Raw genomic sequence first — 20,777 nt, 5'->3', positions numbered from 1 at the left:
AATATCAAGGCCCTAAGAGATCACATGTAGTCAATACTGCTCTCACAGCTGACAACAAAAGGGTGGTGTGCAATAACAGCTTTTCTATACCATATGTGTGATGGCATCTCGCACACCATCGGGTAGTCTCCATGACAACTTCACATGATTTCACAGTAAATTGTTTCAAATGTCCTGAAAGCTGCAGTAAGGAGGCTTGTGATGGCAGCATATGCATAAATACAGTAACCAGACACAGTAAACAAAGATGTATGTGTGCTGCAACACATATGACTTCACAGAGAAACAACAAGTCTAAATGGAAATCAATGCAAAACTGTTCTACATCACTCCTGCTTGGTTTGAAACTCCACTATTTTATCTCGGCAAGCAGTCTCCTTTTTAATTTCCTAGAAAGGCACTGACAGTTTTATTCGCCATTGTTTTGTTGAAACTATGACACTGTTTCCTTCAGCATGGTGGAAATGCTTTATTTTTAAAATACCCTTGGAGGCAGTTGGAGGTGGAAATTGCCCGCAGGTGTGCATGCATATAAAACAGTAATGGGGACAGACGGACACAAAGCGCTGTTTGGGTGCTGTGCTCATGAAAGGGCAATCCACTGATTGAGCTGTCACATTAACAGATGCAGTAATAAAACTAAGCAGGGCAATTACTGTAGATGGAGATCGGTAGGTAGCGGAGGGGGGTATGCAATATGTCCTCCCCTAAAATACCCTGATGGGAGACAACCACACAAAGCAAATGTAGCCTTCTGTAATAAGGCTGGGGGTGCAGGGTGGGGGGTGCCCAACTAATGGTAACAATGCTCTGACAAGCACAGCAACATCTCAGTGGATGTTAATAAAGCCATCACCTTATCTGTGCAACTTTCCTGTTTTATGTTTCTGGCTGTCTGAGCGTATTGCCTTCTGTGAGAAATGAAAGCCCACAACTACAAATAAAACAAGCGTTTATCAAAGGCTGTTCAGCAGAAGGCAGCTCAAGAGCGTGACTTGAAATTTAGGAAAGAAAGAAAGAGCAAATAAACAACAGTGTGTCTGCAAGGGTGACTTATGATAATCAGCCATATGGATAGAAACAAACTACTGCATTGCCATCTAGTGTACAAATACATGAATTACATAGAGTGAGTAAATACAGAATGGTTTTTTAGAGCACACATTTTAATACTGCCACTAAATACTTACATGATAACACACAGTGGGGTCCAAAATCTGAGACCACTAACCAAGATACTCTCTAATTAGCATTTGTTTCAACTGTAACACTATGTTTTTCATGACAAATGACAATATCAGCTTAACATTTGCGTGAAGAGTTGAATCTTTAAAAAAAAGAATTTTAGAACACCATAGTATTTGGTACGTCCCCCTTTTTGCTTTAATGACTGTATGAACTCGAGCTGGTATGTTAACCATGTTAACCCAGCATAATTTGAGAGCTTCTCGTTATATTACTGAATTCTTGACTTACTCAGTTTTCAAGTGCCCTCCATAAATGTTCGGTGGGCTTGAGGTCAGGTTACTGTTGAGGAAACTCCATGACAGTCAGGACTCCTTGATCATCTTTGGTCTTCATGGAAATGGAATGGACCTTTCTAGTCTTCTCACCACTCAAAGTGCTCTAACACAACATGCCACAGTCACATATTCACACACACACATTCATACTATGGTGGCCACTTCACATTCACTCATAAAACCGATGACATAGCCATCAGGAGCAGGTTGGGGTTCAGTGTCTTGGGGATTGTGGATGATCCACTCTACCTCCTGAGTCACAGGCAGTCAAGTAGTTCTTGCAAAGTGTCTGAGTTCCATGCACTGCCCTCCCCTCATACAGACCTTTAGTCTAGCCATGATCTGACGCTGAGGAAGCTCCTCTTTGAATAAAAAAACAATTTGACTTCTGACACTTTCACTTTGTTCTGATGCCATGTTTCTCACTAGCACAATGCTGCAGTGAGTAATGAGCTGCTGGAGATTAGAGGCACAGCCATATTTATAACAGGTGAACACTGGCTGCAAGCTGAGTGACTTGAACGAGCCTCACATGAGTAGATCACATCAAATCCAGTGTGATCTGAACCTATGCTTCAATGAAAGGGATACATCTCAAGGAAATCTGACATTTTATACAAAGGAGTTAAATCGGTCAATCCCACAGTTTTGCTTTAAATTGAACAAATCAAATGTTGCGGGATTTAAAATATTTCTTTTCCATTTTACATGTCATAACTTGGGTGATTTTAAATGTTTCTGAAACCTCAAATTCTCTGTTTATTTCTAGGTTTACATTAAAATATTAGAGATTTTTGTGTGTGGTCTCAGAATTTGGATCCCACTGTGTGTTTGTACCATCAAGAACCAAACAAGGGAAATGGAATCTGAGCAGCCACAAGGTGACCTTATAATTGCAAATCAGCATTTCAGTTCAATAGCAAATTTAGACCAATGCATTTACAGTCAGTCCCACCTATCAAATAACAGGAAGTGCGGCTCAGGAGTTGATGAGGTAAGCATGTTTAAATTTATTACAAGTCCACTCACATCAATAAGAAAATGCTGTCATGACCTTTGAGGAGCTCAGATGTGATACTGTATTGAAATGGGGTAAAAAATCTGTATAGTGTATGTCTAAAGCCAGAATATATCATGTCTGGGCAGCAGGATGTCAAGATTTTTCCTGCTCTCTGTCCTCTATAAACACCTTCCTCCATGGGGTACTGACTCAGAGTCCTGGGCCTCCAGCAAATATGAGCTCCAGGGCAGCCTGGATGTCACCATCTGTGGCCTGCAGCGCCCTCAGCATCAGCTCCTCATCCTGGATCCCCATGTCCCTGAGCTGCTGCATCTGGGACTGCCAGCGGCCCTAGCAAAACAAAAACACATTCACTGAATGAGGATTTTATCCAAAGACCAACCCAAGTCCAGACCACAGTCTAATGCGCCAATCATTTTCACTTCTGACTCGTGGATTTTTCTACCACTAAGGACAAACAGGCCAATTACTATTTAAATATTCAGTATTTCAAGGTATGTTTTCTCCATTGGATTAACATGAGGGATTTAATCTGTGAATTTACAGCCTCACCTGTAAAGCAGACATGTTAGAGGCTTGCAGAGCTTGCTGTAGGGCCTGACTGAAGAGATCGTTACTGACTGGGGTCCCTGCTGGCATCGGGGCTACGCCACTGGAGGGGTCCGCCTATATCAAAGACAGTAGCCAGGTTTTCTGTCAGGTCATGTTTTCAATACACAAATATCTTGTCATATTTTAATCTCAAGTAAATTCTACATAGGTTCACTAGTTAAGTAGTAAAACAATATACATGTGTCTAAATATGTTTTTCCAAATGTAAATACATCTTACCGTGCTTGAAGTCGTTGGAGTGACCGCACTGCTGTCAGGGGTGCTGGCGAGGGCCAAGGCTGTTGCCAGCTCGCTCTGTGTTATTGGTCGAGGGCCTGTCGCTCCACTGTGGCTCAGAGACACCGGTCGTATTCCTGCTGAGCCTCCTGCTCTGTTTGAGGGTCCTGCTGGGCTCCCCTGTTACACACATTTACACACACAGAAATAGCCCCATGTATCATGGGCTTTCCTGGACATGTTATCTGATGTTGAGTATGAAGCAGAGTGACTCACGGACTGGAAATCTTCCTCATCGTCAGACATGCCTTCAAACATAAAGCCCCCTGCCAGATAAAAATAATTATTTGTACATTTATAGTGACAACACTGGTGGATACTGCCAGTAATTATTTTTGGATTTGATCAAAATATTAAACTACTGTCTGCGCCAAATCAGCTGTTTCAATATCTTGAGCTTGTCAACAGCAATCCTTCATCACTATTTGTGATCCTCTCTTGCGTGCCATATATTCTGCCTGGTTTTACTACGTCATCGTCCTTGCTCACCTGGCATATCGCTGTAAGAACTGGCAGAGACATTACGAGACGAGCTGGCACTGGACTGAGCGGGCATGCTGCCTGCCACAGAGTGCAGGACCAGGATGATGGCGTTGACGAGGGCCGGGTGTGAACTGATCAATCTGCGAAACAGACAGAAAAGTACAGATGTGAATTTAAATTACCTTCCACTTGTGTGTCTGTGCTGTGCTCACTTACTATGCGTCACATCAATGCCAGTAACAAAGAAAAAGCCGCGCTTACACATCCAGCATGTTAGGGTCTGTGAACTGCACGAAGAGATCTTTGTCTTGGAGCACCCCTGAGCAGAGCGAAGGGCATTGGGGAAAATGTTACCATTTGCATATTTGCAAGGTACAATGAGATGACATTACATTGTTAATAAAACTCAGCAGGTCTTACCGAGGGCGACTGGGTCTGACCTGAGCCCTGGTGTGGCCACGATGATCTGATCCAGAGACTCTTTATTTGTTAGCATTTTATATACCTAGGTGTGGGGGAAAAGACAGTAATACAGCAAGTAAGACAGAAATCAATACTTACTGACCCTACATGATTAGTGTGCAGTGCAGATTTGACCTAAGCTGGGATGAGTTGGGATCTCTTTCTCACTGGTGGTTAAGTTGATATACAGTACAGCCATTATCTACAGACCCTCTGGACAGGGAAATACATGCCCTCACTCAACGTTTTCAACCATCCACAACATCATAAATCTGGTCTACACCCATGTTTGATTCTACTGTTTGTTTCAGAATCATTTCTGTATCACTCAGCAAATAATATACTTTCATGACAGATCAGAACATAAGCTGTAGTCCATTGAGGATGGTTAAAACATAGTTTGAGTGCTGTGTTTCTCAACTGCCCCCATGTGTTGCTGACAAGCAGAAGTGGAACCAAGTAGTTGTTTTGAAAGTCTCAAGTCCCACGTCTTTGCACTCAAGTCCTGAGTTATGTCAAGACAGGCAGTTCCAATCAAGTCCTGAGTTGTAAACTTTGAGTCCTAAACAAGTGATAATGTGCTCTCCACCAAGCGTAATGTCATTTTAACAACAGAGTCATGATGTACAGAATGTAGTTCCAGTCTTGTTTTTACCAGCTGAGGAATATCACTACATGTGGGTCACTTCTGTCCCTCAGTAACACAGAGAAAAATCATACACGCTCTTATATCCCCCTGCCTTGATTACTGTAATGCCTTGTTCACCTGCCTGAGCAATCGAGCTGTACATCAGCTCCAAATCGTTCAAAATTCTGCAGCTAGACTTTTGACCAAAACAAAACAATCTTCACACATCATACGTATTTTGGCTTCCCTGCACTGGCTTCCAGTCTCTTTTAGAATCCATGTTAAAGCTCTTATAATCACAGGCGGCAGTAGCTCAGTCCATAGAGACTTGGGTTGGGAACCGGAGGGTCGCCTGTTCGTGGACTGGTGGCTGGAGAGGTGCCAGTTCACCTCCTGGGCACTGCACCTCTCCAGCCACCAGTCCACACTCCATGCCGAGGGCACTGAACCCCCCAACCGCTCGGGGCGCCTGACCAAGGGCAGCCCCCTCACTCTGACATCTCTCCACTTTGTGCACGTATAGGTCCTGTTTGTGCATGTGTGTGTCTTTCAGACCTGTGTGTTAATGACAACAGAGTGAAAAAATTGAATTTCCCCTCAGGGGGATTAATAAAGTATATAAAATTAATACAAGGCTCTCAGTGATCTGGCACCGGAGCATACAACTGAGCTTCTCAAACCATATCACCCAAACAGGCTCTTCAGGTCTGCTGGGCTGGGTCTTCTAACTGTCCCAGAGGTCCAGGTTAGATCAGCTGAGTCTGTTTACGTCTGAAAAATTACTTTTATGGATTGGCCTTTCCTGACAGTTGACAGACTTAATGTGTGTACGGGAGTGTATGTATTTGCAGCCAAGTGTTTATGTATGCATGCTTACAAATATATGTGTTGTATATGTGTATATGTTGGTGTAGGCGTATGTATATGCTTATGTTTTATCAGTATCACTTTTGTCTTGTATTTTCTTCACCTTGGAAATCGCTTTTTGCTTTGAGCTTGAAAAGTGCTCTACAAATAAAGTTAGTATTATTATCATTATCATTATCATATTAAATCAACAAAAATCATGAATACTCTTTTTCAAATTTACACGTATTTGTTAAAAAAAAGTTGGTTGAAACAAGTGCGTCTAAACTTAATCACAAAACAGTCTTTAATAGCATATAGCACTGTTAACCAGGACCACAACAGAATAAATCTGGTATGCTTTGGTCCTATTTTGTTGTGTATAATTTAATGTACATCTTGGTAATAGAGTACTCTGATGTCATATACAACATTACCACCTTTGACATGCATTTTAATCTTTGGACTTGGAAAAATGTGTCAAGTATTTTCAAGTTAAAAGGCTCAAGTCCAAGTGACGTCATGAGTCAGTGCTGTTAAAACCCAAGTTGAGTTGCAAGTCTTTTTTAGTCTGAAGCCATCAACTTTCTAACTCGAGTCCAACTCTTGTGACTCGAGTTGACACCTCTGCTGACAAGTATCTCCATCCACATCTGTGCAAATATCCATGGATCAGTGTAAATACAAGTGAGTGGCTCATACCAGTTTATGTCAGAAAAATAGACCCATTCCTATCTGAACTCTCTCTTTATCACTCGAGTCAACATGCTGGAATTCTCAAACTGTCTGGCAGGTTTATGCTATGGAAAGCTGCCAGCCCATAATAGCTAAACCTGTTCCTGTTGAGGACAATCTTTGACCAGTTCGTAGCTGCCGAGGGTCCTGTTCACACGTACGGTAAAATGCATCGAGGGTGATCTAATCAGAGGTAAACAGCTGTGAACACAGGTGTGAATGCACCCAAGTGACTGTGGAGAAAAATCCAATCACACAAGCCAAATAGTTTCCAGGTCAAGGATGTGTGTGTCAGAAATTAGTACAGTACAAACACCCCGACGCATTCCTGCATTCCGCAGTGAAGGACAACCTAATTAAAGAGTGAGTTCAGGATTTTTCAACCTGGACCTTATCTTCTCATGTTTTTGTGTATAAATGATGAATAGAAACTTTTTTTTTAAAATTGGTCCAGTATTGAGCGAGAGAGCTGTAGCCAGCAGCAGTGCAACAGGCTGAAATGTAACCATATGGGGCATGTTTGTACTGTTAATGTCCACTAAAAGTGCTTGTTTTTGTCACTGACATGTTCAGATTATTATTTCAAGTGTCTGGTGACTTATGGAAAAGATCCCTTCAGAGATATACCTTTTTGTTAGAGTATGATCCTTTTTGTTTAAAGAGGAACAGCCCCAAGATTGCTATTGTCAAACCCACCAGACTCCATTTAAATAAACAGTAATTTTATCATTTTAAAATACACACATTCAAAGTCAAAAGAAACAAAACACAAGTCACAAACACCATCTTGGTTTGTCTTTCCAACGTTGCAACAATCACCAACTCTGGTTGGGTTCAAATAAACCCTTATTTCACCCTGTTTGATGTGAAAATTAGCTGGCTCTATACAAGCTAAAATTACTGTTTATTCAAATGGAGTCTGGTGGAACTGGCAATGGTGATTTTAGGGCTGTTTCTGGTGAAACAAAGAGGAACTTCCTCTTAGAAAAAATGGCCTACCTCTTTAAGGATGCTTCCCCAAAGTTAGCAGACACTCAGAATAACAATCTGAGCCCATCAGTGACAGAAATTGAGTACTTTTAGTGGGCATACATTGACGCAAACATGCCCCAGTGGTCACATGGGAGCCTGTTTCACTGCAGCCAGCTAAGGCCCTCTCACTCAATACTGGACCACTTCCAAAGGTTGTTATTACCATAAGTCCTTTAGATACAAAAAATTGGAAAATAGGGTCCAGTTTAAAAATACCAAACTTAACCTTTAACTTTTTCTTTTGTGTGAGTGAGCTACCAAACTTGCCAATGTCAGACAACTCAAACAAGGTTTGGATTGAAGAGAGGAGGACCACTACAACGGCATGTACTCTCTTCTCTAATTTAAGTGCAAATGGGACATGTTGTATTAAGCAACAGTCCCAGTTTTCCTACAGATATAAATACATGAGAAAAGAAGAAGTGAAATCTCATCACATCAGGTCAGTCAGGATGTACTCCATATATATTTTGCAGTCAGATCTGAATGTTTCTCAACAGAGGATGATTAATTTACACAAGACCTAAACCCCTTGCCTTTTAGCGGTAACAGAAGCCTGACATTTTGCATCAAAGACTGTCCAAATTGTATAGAGAGAAATAGCATGAGCAGTAGATGGAAAAACAAGCATTTTGAATTTAGTTTTATGAGTTAATTTGTTAATAATACACATTATGCCCATTTTTTTCCAACAATAATTTTCTAAAACTAAGTACATTAAATTGGAACATAATTTAAACTCTTTGGAGAATTGGAGGGAAAGGGTTGTCATATGGGGCTGTGTGTGCCACAGTGTGTATGGCTTCTACTCACTGAGTCTCTGTAGGCAGAGTTGAGAGAGTGAAGAGCAGCATGAAACACCCTGAACTCCCTGGCTGCAGTTGCTCTGTTCACAGGCTCTACATAGGACAAAACGTGCACATGTTCAGATTCAGATTCAGACTTTCACTTTCACTTACAGTACAGCTTAAACACGATTAATTTCAATACTTAAATGCCAAACAGACGAACCTGAACTGCTCTCTGGTTCAGGCCAAGTCTTTTTGAGGATGTGTATGGTGGATCCAGGTTGAATCCCACAGGCATCCAGAGTTAGGTCATCCTTAAGTTTCCGCCCACAGTGGACCAGCTCTGATACAGAGCGGGGATACAGAACATTTTAAAGACAAATAACATGCACAGACAGCATAATTAACCAAACAGATTGCACACCAGAGGAGTGAAATCTTCCTGCTGCACACAAACACACATTTCATTCAAAGCTAATTCATCATGTCAATACAGCTGTAACAAACCTATTAGCTCAGGGTCTGGGATGGAGTCTGGGATCTGTGCTGCAACAAGTTGTTTTAAAGTAGCGATTCTGTATCCTCCAGGTGGGACATCTCCTGGCATCATTTCTGGGAAGTGGAAGATGGATTTGGGCTGATCCACCAGCTTTAGAGACAGGTGCCAGTCTGAAGAAGTCATCTCTACCTTTTAAGCAAACAGAACACAGTCTTAACACGATGGCATGGGCAGCAACTACAGAACTGATAGTCACTGGCGTGATCCTGATGTTTCTAAACGCTAGCTTTAAACATCATATTATAATTTCACTACGCTTTAATTTGAAAATAGGTCGGGGAAAGTAATGTTACTTCTATCTCTGTACATTACCAAATAACGTTACTACATAAAATAAACGTGAGACGAATGAAATTATCATTTTTAGAGGAGAGACTCGGGACAAACCCTCTATATTTCACCTTCATATTTTTATTTTGGGGGTTTTGATACGAACAGTGACAGTTAGCAATCCTGCACAACCCCGGTTAGCTGCTTAGCCTTTGCTAGAAAAAGACATGCCAATTCGCTAAATTAAATGTGAGACACTCGTGTGGTGTGTCTTGTCCAGAACAATCTGTATGTGAACCCAAAAAATGTCAAACTGAATCGCCACGACAACTGTACCATTTGTAAAAGAATCGCACACTCACCCTTTATTGTTGACACTCGAATCACTTCCTGGTTTTAGTCACGTGGTCTGCGTCACGTTCACTTCCCCTTTCCAAACAAGGGAGCTTTTACTTCTCTGCCTCCTTCACTGTATTTTTAGCCACGGGCATTCCTAAAATCTCCTCTATCTCTCTCGCGTGCGACTCACACCTCAAGACAAAGAGAAAACTGTATATCACCGCACCAGCCTGTGAGCCTAGCATTACAGACACTGCGCATATATGCTTATTTTCTCTTTAAAATGAAGTTATCTACTTTTTCCTTTACTGCACACACCACGGGTTTCCAATTGATTTTCCTGCTGCATAGTCAGGATTTTCCAGAGCTGTGTAATGTCTTGGGCGAACATGATTCCAGACAGTAGCTTTATAATAATGGTCAGCATTTCTCTTATTCGGTCAGACAAACTAAAAACTCTGCTTTCAAACTATAGGATACGTGTTACCTACAGTCAAAAGGCCGATGCCAAATTTTAAAAAGAGTAATGTTTCATCTCATATTGAAAAAATCGATGATATGTGCTAAACAACGCAGATAGTATTATATAAATGCATATGTTTAGGTATAATGGTCTGAATGGTAAATCTGTGCTTCATATAACCCGCATAAACCGCAGTGAGACGTTTAAGGACCGTAAGATAAATCAAGACGGCTTATGTGGTATCAAGATAAAAAGTCATTTCGGATGTCCTAAGACAAAAGGACTTCCACTGTATGTGTAAATTACATGTGGAAGACACCGGTGTGTTCACAAATGGTTAACCTGAAGGTCGGGACTCTCAAGACTCCCTTCTCCCCTCGGTATGACATCACTGCTGGACAAAGCAGCAAGGAGTGGTTTCTGTGAAGAGAACCGTCCCAAATCAATGGACCATACCCACACACCCTGAAAACACATCTTACAGCTTTATCCACCGTCAAAACAAACTGTTATCGCTTCGGCGGCAGTTCCAGCAGTGCTTTGTTGAGAGGGGAATGAACTACTCTGGAAAATAACATCGGCTGTGCTGCTGCTCACAGGAAAGAGTCACCGCCGCTGGATGGTTGGTGCTTTCAAAGTTTCGCCCTCCTAACATGGTAAGCCCTGAGAAATTGTGTTTGAAAGCAGAGCTCGAGCTAACAGAAGGGTTATCTTAATGTGAGCTAATGAAAAAGATAACTGTAAACTCGGGTTATTCTCTAACGAGCAACAGCTGGCGGGGATCAGGAGAACCCCATGAACTCAGGGTAGGGTAAGTGGTTCACATAGTTGGCATTATTCGCTGGCTCCATGTCATGTCTGCTATTTTTTGTAGTTTTAAAGCAAGACAGAGGCCTGCTAAGTTATACAGTGTACAGTTACACAGATGGAGCGGGCGACATCTATGAATGAAATGGACTGCGCCCCCATTTGACCAAAAGACAACACTGCATCAGTGCAAACTTCCATGACTCAAAATGGGGACATTAAAGGAACACTTATGGGTTTTCATTTACTGGCAAGTGACGCAGTTTATTCACAGGTTTGCACTGGTCATATGTCTGCCATTTTCTAAAATTTGTTAATAAATCCTCACTCAAATGTAGTCCTATGTATGGACTTGTATTACCTGTAGGGCTGCCACTAACGATTATTTTCATTGTCGACTAATCTGTCGATTATTTCTTCGATTAGTCGACTAATTATTTCATCGAAAAATGTGTTAAAATGTTGAAAAATGTCGGCCTGTCTCGCCCAAACCCCAAAATTACGTCATCTAATGTCTTGTTTCATATTCACGCCAAAAGGTTTTAGTTCACTGTCTCGGGAGAGTGTGTAAAGCTGCCAATATCTGAACGTAAGAAGCTGCAGTTAGAGTATTTTGGGGTACTTTTAAATTACTTTTTTATGAAAAATGACTCAAACCGATTAGTCAACTACTAAAATAGTCACCGATTATTTTTATAGTCGATTAGTCATCGATTAGCCGACTAATCGTGGCAGCCCTAATTACCTGAGAAAGAAAAATCACTTAAAGGTCCAGTGTGTAAGGTTTTGGAGGATTTTGTGGCACCTAGCAGCGAGGCTAACAGATGTCAATCAGCTAAAACTTCTCCTGGTTAGAATTTCTACAGTGTTCTTTGTTCAGGAGGTTTTTACCAGGAGCCAAATTATTCACAGAAGTGTCTCCAAAACAAAATAACCAGGTAATTTAAAATGGCAAAAACACTGAATAAAGCAGTTTCGTGTTAAAAAAAAATCTGTTCACCTGCTAGCTTAGCACCTGCTAATCTGTGTACCTCATTTCTGATCATTTAAAATCCAGATGTTCAGAAGGCAAGCAGCTGTATTTATATATATACAATTCAAAGTGCTTTACAGAGCAGTATAATACAAAATATGATAAAGGATACAGATTTACAGTAAATGACTGAGGCGAAAAAAGAAATAAAAGGTCAAATTAATTGCTAAGAAGGTTTTTCCCAGGAGCTGAATTATCTGCGCAGGTTTCCTCCTCTCCAAAACAAATGGACCTGGTGGTTTAAACTGGCAAAAACACTGAATAAATCAGTTTCACCTTACAAAAACAGTGTTTTTCCAACACTTTTTGGCATGCCAGAGACAGCTTGCTAGCTTTGCAGCTGCTAATCTGTGCTCACCCTTTCTTCTCTGATAACTTAAGGTTAGGATGTTCTTGAGGTTTTTTTTTTTACTGGGAGCCAAATTATCCATATAGGTCTCTTCCTCACCAAGACAAATGGAACCAGTAATTTAACCAGTAAAACACTGAATAAAGCAGTTTCCACATTAAAAAATTAGTGGGGTTTTTTTCATTGCCCTTGCTAACTACAGTGGCCGAAGTGAAAACTTGAATGACCCTATCTAGAGCCAGTGTTCAGTTTGTCTATTCTGGGCTACTGTAGAAACATGGCAGTGCAACATGGTCATCTTAGACAAGGACCTGCTTCCTATGTTGTGTTGTAAAAAAGACAACACCATCTATGTTCTGGCGAAAATACAGTAAAAAACAATACTTATTTTATTATATTCCATTTATGCCAATATATTCCTCTAAATCCTACACACTGGACTTTTAATGTATACTCTATGTATGTTTTCTTATTCTTTTTCCTCTCTCTTGCTCTCTCTACAGATGAAATGAACTGTATCAGGATAGGTTAGGTCACAGTGATTCCCAACCTGAGGCTCAAGACCCAATAAGGGAGTAACAAGACAAATCTGAGGGGTCAGTAAATTAGCAGGATAGAAAAGTGAAAGAAAAAAACACATATTCCTGCTACACTGAACTATGCCTATATTCCCCCAGACTTGTTCCCTGCAGAAAAAATTCAGAACCACTAGATGCTGTATTTTGGGCTGCAGTGAGGATGTTGCCTGGCCTCATGGTGTTGTTGTCACATGATAGTGCAGCTGTGCGCTGCTGGCAGGTACAGCTTCCTTTGGAATGTAGGAGGATGTAGTTTTTAATACTCTGACTTGTGTAGGAAATGATGTGTGATAAAATGGAGAGATAATGATGTTATGTGACATGGTGCAACATGCTCTGCTGTCTTTTTTTGTTGTTGTTGCCAGGGATGGATGTGACAGTTTGGCAGTTTGTAGTTTTATTTCAGCTCCATATTATTACACTATGCCAAGCTGCCATAAGATAAAGGTTATATTAAACCGGCTCCTGTGACTTTACAAAAGTAGGGTGTTAGAATATCTGTCACACTGCACACTGATCCTATTCACTTATCTCGTCTTGAGAGACACAACAGTTCTCACTGTTGTGTCTCTCAAGACGAGATAACAGTTCTCACTGCCTCAGTTGCTAATTATCAGTGAGATAAAAATATACAGTCTAGTACTGCATCTGCTTGCCTATTATTGGACTGCTGTATGACACTGATGCATGGCCTAGTGTGAACGGTAAATTCGAGTTTCAGTACTTACAAAGAAAGTTGGCAAATAAACTTCCATACGACATCTGAGCCACAATGCTTTATTGAAGTTTATGGAGCGCCTCTTTCTTCAGTTTGAAGAGCTAATGTATGATATGACCATGTAATGCACTAATTAACTCAACTACTATGGAGAACATTTCCCTGCACAAAGTGAATCCAGTCATCCCTTAAAAGGGTTTGCTAAATTCACACCACTGCTGCCATATGGATTCTGAAAGGCTCATCCCATGATGCGGTCCTCGATGGGTACGGTGGCGTCCAGGTTGGAAATGTTCCTATCATCAAGGGTTGAGTGGTTCCCAATGGTTTGAGGAGCTTGGCAATGATGCCAGCCATATGCCAATGAGACATTTGAGCCCAGAAGGTCAGTCAGATTCATTATATTAATAGTGTTTAAGAGTGGCCTTGTCATCCAGGAGAAGAGTGGACTCAAGAAAAGAAAAAGACAAACTGTTAGAGAACCACTGTCACAGATTTCTCGAAAGAATACCGCAATGGTACAGTGACCATGGTGAAATACTAAATCTTAATGTTCTGTGATACTTCAGGAATCATTTCTCTTTCCTTTGACCTCAGTAGGAAGCTTAATAATCCTTAGCGCAGTGTCAAAATGAAATACACTGGTGATTATGGCTCAAAAGCTGCCGACCAATCACTAAAGGAAATTCAAGACATTCAGACTGTCAGGCAGTCTTTCAGTGACCATTTCTTTTCCATTTTAATGGTCTTCAATTCAGAGAGCACCATTATTAGTTAATTCCATGAGCAGTATTGGAATGTGAATAAAGAGCCAGCAATAGTTTTGATACATTGGTGAAATATAGTGATGGATAAAATAGTGTTTTTAAAATACAACCTTTTACAGTTGAAGTTTATTGTGTCATTATATTCTTTAGTGACTCGCGAGTGTGGTCAGCATGTTTTAGATCTCTGACATTGAACTGAATTGTTAAAGTTAAATCATAAAATGAAAAGAGGAAAAAAGCATTTGCATGCTGGCATGGGGTCGGTGAAGTACTTGAGTCATACAATATAAAACCCTTTGATGGCTTCCTGGTGTCTGGACGGCACAGACAGAGTCAGACTGTGGCTTGGTGTGTTGGCACATTAAAGTTCAGGCTATCCTTTAGAGAACTTAGAGATATTTTTACAGAACTCTTGCCCTTTTGGAGAGGATGGCTGTGATATGTGTCTGGTCTTTTCTCCATTTTCAAATGCAGTGAATAACCCATATTCTCTGCCTCTGAGGGTACATATCTTAGGAATTTGAGATAGTGTTACAAGTGTCTCTTTTGAGCTGGTCTCTGGCAGGCTAATGCCTTCTGAAAGTCCAGAGAGCAAATGGTGAGTGTGCTGTTATGGAAACTTAGTGATGAAGCTGCACTCCTGCCCACATCCTCTCTGCTGAAACCATAAATGGAGCCTCATGGAAAACGTTTCAGTCTGGCGTAAGGTGGGGCTACAGCTGACGGCAATACTGATACATACATTCGTAGTATCAAAACATCACAACAGATCTGTCAGCTTCCTTCTCCAAGACAATTGTATTTCTATATGTCCAAAACATATTAAAACTAAAAGGGAACTTGGTAGAGGGAGACTTCCACCAAGGCTGATAGTCCTTCTGTGATATGCAAATCTGTAAGCGCAACCTCGAGATATGTCTGGATATATTCCCAAAACTATTACAATCATGTCAAATGAGTGCTCCATACTGACTGATTTCTGTGTGAAGTTTGAGCACCTACATTTGCGGGCTGCCCCAGAGGATTTCTTGTACCAGGAGTCATTGTATTTCTTTAATTGGCTATTTGGGCATGGCCAAATGCAATACCACTCAAGAATTTAATGGGTTGGCTTCCTTGGCCCATGCTACACCCTTCACGAAAATGGGGTCAGTAGTTTTTCCGCAAGCCTGCTGACAAACAAACAAACCAACAGACAAAGTGAGCTGAAAATACAACTTAATTGGTGGAGTTGAAAGTGGAGTTTTAATTGTAGATTTGTGTAGACATTTAGTGACTCACCATAACATTTCACTATATTAATAGTGGATACATGAAATAATGATAGTGTGGATATGGAAAACTGTAAGCTATCTCTTTGCTAGATGTTTAATAGGTGATATTGGTATTTTTGTATTAATATTTTCTGTTGCTGTTGTCAAACAACAACATTTAACACTATTATTGGTCTTAAATGCAGTTGTAACAGCGGGTCCATGTCATTGGTCCGACATCCCATTAGTCCGACGGTCCGCGGTGCTGAACGGCTCCCGGCGGGCGTATTTCTGCCTTGATGGTGCGCTGCGACCAGCTCTGGGTCAGCTGGGAAAGGCTTGAGGCGAAGCAGGCTCACGGCTTATGTGTTTGTCACTTTCTTTTTCATTTTAACCCACACCATGATCTTTTCCTGACCCTAACCAAGTGGTTTTTGTGCCTAAACCTAACCAGACATTAACCACAGGGCATTATGATGATTTCGGAATGGACTTCGGAACAATGGGTTTAATACGGTTGGAACAATGGGATGTCGGACCAATGGGCAGTTCCCGTAACAGCAGAGGCAGAAAAATATGTTTAAGTCACATCAAGGTTGGAATCTTTGGGAACCTTGTGATTTAATTTGATTCTGATTCTTTGGTGTCTGATTTGATTCAATTAAAAATCGATTCTTGACAGAATGAATTGAAAAGGGGACACAATTTTCAGTCGCTTGGAAACTGTGTGCCAAAACAATCCCTGGTGTCATTTTTTGACTGAAATACAATCTTAAACAATAATAGCAGTTATGGTAAGTGGTCTGCAAATATTATATATAAAAAATAATTTATGAATGTATTAACTAATTAATTTGAAAGCACCTTAGTGACAGCATTGTACGATCACAAAGATTATAGGGATGAAAATGGAACGTTGTGCTGCCAAACTAAAACTCGTTCAGCCATACTTATGACAATAGCGGAGGTAATGCACCATTGTGCTGTGTCTTGAACTAAAAAAGGGAGGGAGGGAGAAGATAAGATACTGTTATTAATGCTTCACTGTGGATGTAGCACTTTTTAAGAATGTAGAAATGTCTTAAAAGTTTTAAAAGCACTGGTTTGGACAGAAAACATTTTCACACAAAGGCAGGATTTCAGTATGTTACTGTAGACATGGTCAAAATAGAACTGCTGAAGTCTCTGGATGACTGTTAAAACAATTCTTGAACAAAAAGTGGAGTGGATTTTTGTATTTAATGGATATTTTGCTACCTGATTGACCCACCATCAAAGATACCTGGCTCTTGTCTTGCTGACATGTGGTTCACAAGTCACTCCTGTGTGTAACACTGAGCAACCACTACACCAGCCTAAAGATGCTGTATGTTTAGCTCTACTTCATTTTTCCCATTTGTATGTATGGGATTTAACATTTGGTGACTCCCAGTGGTTGTATCAAAAAAGACACTGTGAATGAGAGCAAAGCACCCCTCTAATAAACACCCAATCTCACCCAGGGACGCTGGACTCTGAAATGAATGGTCTGAAAACAACACGCAGTCTGCACCAGAATTGTCCAATTTTTCTGCCATCAGGATAGTTTAAAAGATGAAAACTCAAAAAAAGCAACCATAATATTCCTCATCTAGCTTTCACACTCTCAGGCCTCCCGGGTATTTACAGAGGAATTGAGAGAAGTCGCAGACAGGAGGACATGGATTACTTGCCACAGGGAAATGAGTATAAAGAAACAGAAAGAAAGCAGACCCATGTGCTCTTGTGCTAAGACATGATGACACACTAAAGCAGTTATTGACAGGAAACCAAATGGTTTATGTCTGTTGGTGGATTGTTGCTCGCATGCTTTTTGCTTAAGGATATGTCTCGCACATTCTAACACAGTGACGATATCTGGAGAAGATGTCCAATGACTTAAATGGTCATAGAATCTTTCCAGATGTATTTTTAGTGGGGTTAGAATGAGAAATAACCTGTTTTCTGAATATTTAAAATGCTGAGTATGCCTGTGTTATAATAGAACCCCCTCCTTCTCTCTTCCTTTCTCTGGTTTTTACTTCCTCTATTTATTTTTGTGCTGTTCATCCATCCATGCACAGTGTGCCTCTCGAGTTTAGTATTATTTATGCGCAGACACATATGTGGAAAACATAGCCATAGTCTACAGAATGTAAACTCTTTTGTTTTAAAATCAGGTGTTACCTAAAGTATTCAACAGTGTTTATTTAGATTGCTGATTGTTTCTGTCTTACAACCACAAAGCTTCTGGTTTCATTCACTTCAGTGAAACATGAAGTGTGAGACTCATTTGTTCATGTGGTCATGAGGAGCTTTAAAATCTACTTAAAAGTTTTGCATTCATTCATCCAGTACAGTGAATTATCTTTTTTAGGTTAACTGTTGTGCTGTTGGCGACTGTAAAACAATGACTTCATATCAATGAAAAAAGAAGTAACTCCAGTTGGATCTAAAATACAAAGTACTACAAGTAAAAATACAGACACATACAGTGACCTCTACCAATCTCTGCAAGAATAATATCTCCTAAATATTTAATACCTGGTAGAGTGGTAGTGGTTGGGGAGGGGATAGTTTTGTCTGTCTCTGCTCACTCTTAAAGTAGTGTTTTCCCTCCGGAAAGCAGAGAGAATGACTGGGCTGCTTCCCGTCAACTTTGGAAGTCCCCATTTGTCATCACAGCTCCTTTCTTTATAAAAGAGACAAGCCCTGAGCAGGCCAGAGAAAAGACTGAAGTAATCACCTTCAGACATAATTTCTGTGAGTTTGTGAGTCACGAAAAATAATTCCAGACTTACGAATAGTCTGCACTTCATGAAAAATGTTGGCTTTATCATTGTCTCAAACTCCACCCACATAGAAGACACCCCTCTCTGTTTCTGTCACTTCTTAATCACCCTTCGTGTCCACACATCATTTCATTCTGCCGCCCTGTCGTGTTCTGTGTTACTACAGTCTGCCTCCTTCTCAGATGTCTGTGTTTTTTTCCCCCGCAGCGCTGTGTCTGAAGAAACTGACCCGCGGTTCAAATCCACCCTGGAAGACGATGCTGTCCCTCCTGCTGTCCGCAATGCTGGCCATCCAAGCTATGGGTGGGTGTCGCCCTTGTCCATGCCCTGGCCATTAGATTAGAGTCACCGCAGTGGGAAATGCCACTGCCTGTTAAACAATACGCCCTGCAGGGCCTATTAGTCTTTCCCCTTCAAAGGCTTCAGTGGGCAAAACAACAGTTCAAATGAGGCTACTCCCAAAAATAATGTGCCAATAGTTTGAAAGTTATAAACCCTCCCCGTTTAAACTCTCATCCACCCAGACAAGTTGACCAAGAACATATTCTTATTTATACAGACGTCCTGCCTCAGGGAGTAGAAAGACATTTTTCATTTTTAAGTTGAATTTTTACAGGGTTACAGCTCTATGATATGGTAGTGTGTTTTTTATATATTTTTTTAAAAAATAATTCAGCTTGTAAAACAGAATAGTTTTGACCTTTTCCAGACAGGTGAGGAATAGAGCTTGGGGCTAGGGTGAGGCCCTCCATGAAAAGTGCTAGAAGTGCATTTTTTTTCTGCTGTGACTCAGGGAGTGTGGTGTGCAAGTCATCCTCTTATATTTATAACACTGGGAAGCAGGGTGGTGGTTGATGTTGCAACTGAGGATTCATAACTCACACACTCAAAAGTTTTTCTTCAGTAGAAATGGTGCTCGAAGAAAAACTTGTGTCATCATAAAAAAGAGACAAATAGCCTGTGTAGGCTCGATAACGTCTCAAGACGCGGTGAATAAAAGAAGAGAATTGGGCATGTCAAAAGAGGGATCGACAGTGCATATATTGTAACACCACCCTTTTCCCCAGTGGGTGAGTGGCTGACACATAATGTAAATTAATAGTGGATGATATTCCTTTATATTAATGTATAGCCTGGAGAAGAACGAGCAATCCAGCTCTGAAAGGTTTCTTCGAATGTCAGAAATGGACTCAGCATACTTTGGCAAACCCACAAAGTTCACAAAGAACTTTTATCGTCCAAAACACCATCATTTAAAAAGAGCTATTTTTCGCCTTTTCTGCTCTCTGGTTGAGTTGACACAACCTCCTATCGGCCATCAGTGGCACATTTCAATCTTGACTCAGTGGACCTAAGTGTCTTCAGTGGTTCATTAGGGACCTATTCTCTCCCAGCACAAATGGGCCTGCGGCCTGCTCATTACTGGCTGTGTGGCATCCACTGCCTAACTCGCTCCTCTCACCGGGAGGGAAGAGGAGGAGGAGGTGTCGGGCACTGATGGAGCTCTTTAACTCACGGGTAATGGGCTATTGTAGCACACACAATGATTCAGTTTCTCTCTGCTAACTGAAGCACTAAGTGAATTAGTTGGAGTCTAGTTTGATTCTATAGTCTGCACATGTAATGATGTATGATGATACAAAAACACTGCATGCTTTGTAGAGCTTATGTAATATTAGAAAGTTTGACTGTGCCAACAGCTTCAAAGAAATGCAGGTGCACTCCAGAGCAATACAGATTCAAACTGATGCAATTTTTTATTCTGTATTGATTAATATATTGAGTGCAGTGGTGTGTGCTTGATAACATTGTGGGCTGACTAATGAAAGCACAGTCTTTCTATTTTTTACTAGTATGGGACAACAGTAATTATCTGGGTAACTAATTAAAGGTCACTTTGGTTGCCTTTGATTTATAAACAGCCATGTTTTGCTTCTGTTGGTCACCCAAACAGAAAGCCCACAGACTTGTGTAATTATGTGACTAGCTGTGTGTGTGTGTGTGCGTGTCTGTGTCGATATGATTCAGGGTCTCCTAGGTCTCCAGGTCCCTCGCTGGGATTACTGGCTGTAATCTTCCTTGTATTCAGCCGTGTCGTTGCTCGATAACTCCTGCAAGTGCCTATATCAGTAGACATGATTACACTTTGTGGTCTCTGCCAACACACTTCCTATCGTGAGAGCAGTATTTGTGGAAGAAAAACACTAGGACAGCAGCACATGACAACACTGTCATCCCAACGCAGTAACATTGTCTCTGTAGCTCCCAGCTGTATCCTGACTCAGTAGTCAGATGATGGATCATTCTGTGTGAAACCTCTCCCTGACGTTACTCATACAGCACTGCACAGCTGTTGTGTCACTGCAGCAGTGAATCGCTTGTCTGTAAGGCATTGTTGTTTTTGTGCTTAAATGCACCATTGAGG

General features: G+C 41.0%; 2 protein-coding genes across 5 annotated transcripts in view; one reads left to right on the top strand and one right to left on the bottom strand.

Annotated features, from left to right (window-relative positions):
- Window positions 1–935: 935 nt before the first annotated feature.
- Window positions 936–9,708, bottom strand: LOC117255348 (ubiquitin-like protein 7). Of its 2 annotated transcripts, none has more exons than XM_078161153.1 (11): window positions 9,598–9,708; window positions 8,914–9,094; window positions 8,630–8,749; window positions 8,432–8,517; window positions 4,336–4,420; window positions 4,177–4,234; window positions 3,922–4,055; window positions 3,649–3,698; window positions 3,376–3,552; window positions 3,097–3,210; window positions 936–2,874 (listed from the first exon to the last, which is right to left on the bottom strand). In XM_078161153.1, the coding sequence occupies exons 2-11, from the start codon at window positions 9,086–9,088 to the stop codon at window positions 2,734–2,736; spliced, it is 1,140 nt and encodes a 379-aa protein (XP_078017279.1). In that variant the 5' UTR covers window positions 9,089–9,094; window positions 9,598–9,708; the 3' UTR covers window positions 936–2,733. The 2 variants fall into 2 exon arrangements, with proteins under 2 accessions (XP_078017279.1, XP_033480042.1); XM_033624151.2 differs by lacking the exon at window positions 9,598–9,708 and adding an exon at window positions 9,367–9,587.
- Window positions 9,709–9,804: 96 nt separating this feature from the next.
- cd276 (CD276 molecule) overlaps window positions 9,805–20,777 on the top strand; it is an 80,041-nt gene continuing 69,068 nt past the window's right edge. For all 3 annotated transcript variants that reach the window (XR_013487964.1, XR_013487965.1, XM_078161155.1), the window contains exons 1-2: window positions 9,805–10,693; window positions 18,560–18,655. Coding sequence is in view for 1 of the 3 variants with exons in the window: in XM_078161155.1 (XP_078017281.1) it covers window positions 18,610–18,655 (46 nt within the window). In the remaining 2 variants the exon portion in view is untranslated. The remainder of the gene's footprint in view (window positions 10,694–18,559; window positions 18,656–20,777) is intronic.

The sequence above is a fragment of the Epinephelus lanceolatus genome, chromosome 2 (assembly GCF_041903045.1).
Source record: "Epinephelus lanceolatus isolate andai-2023 chromosome 2, ASM4190304v1, whole genome shotgun sequence".
NCBI lineage: Eukaryota > Metazoa > Chordata > Actinopteri > Perciformes > Serranidae > Epinephelus > Epinephelus lanceolatus.
Note: the sequence above shows the minus strand (reverse complement) of the source record. Positions and strands in the feature narration are given on the sequence as shown.

Excerpts from the sequence above, each read along its gene's own strand:
- LOC117255348 (XM_033624151.2), bottom strand. Across the intron at positions 8,750-8,913 it reads CCCAGACCCTGAGCTAATAG|AGCTGGTCCACTGTGGGCGG; the intron begins GTTTGTTACAGC and ends GCTCTGTATCAG. Across the intron at positions 3,211-3,375 it reads CTCCAACGACTTCAAGCACG|GCGGACCCCTCCAGTGGCGT; the intron begins GTAAGATGTATT and ends TCTTTGATATAG.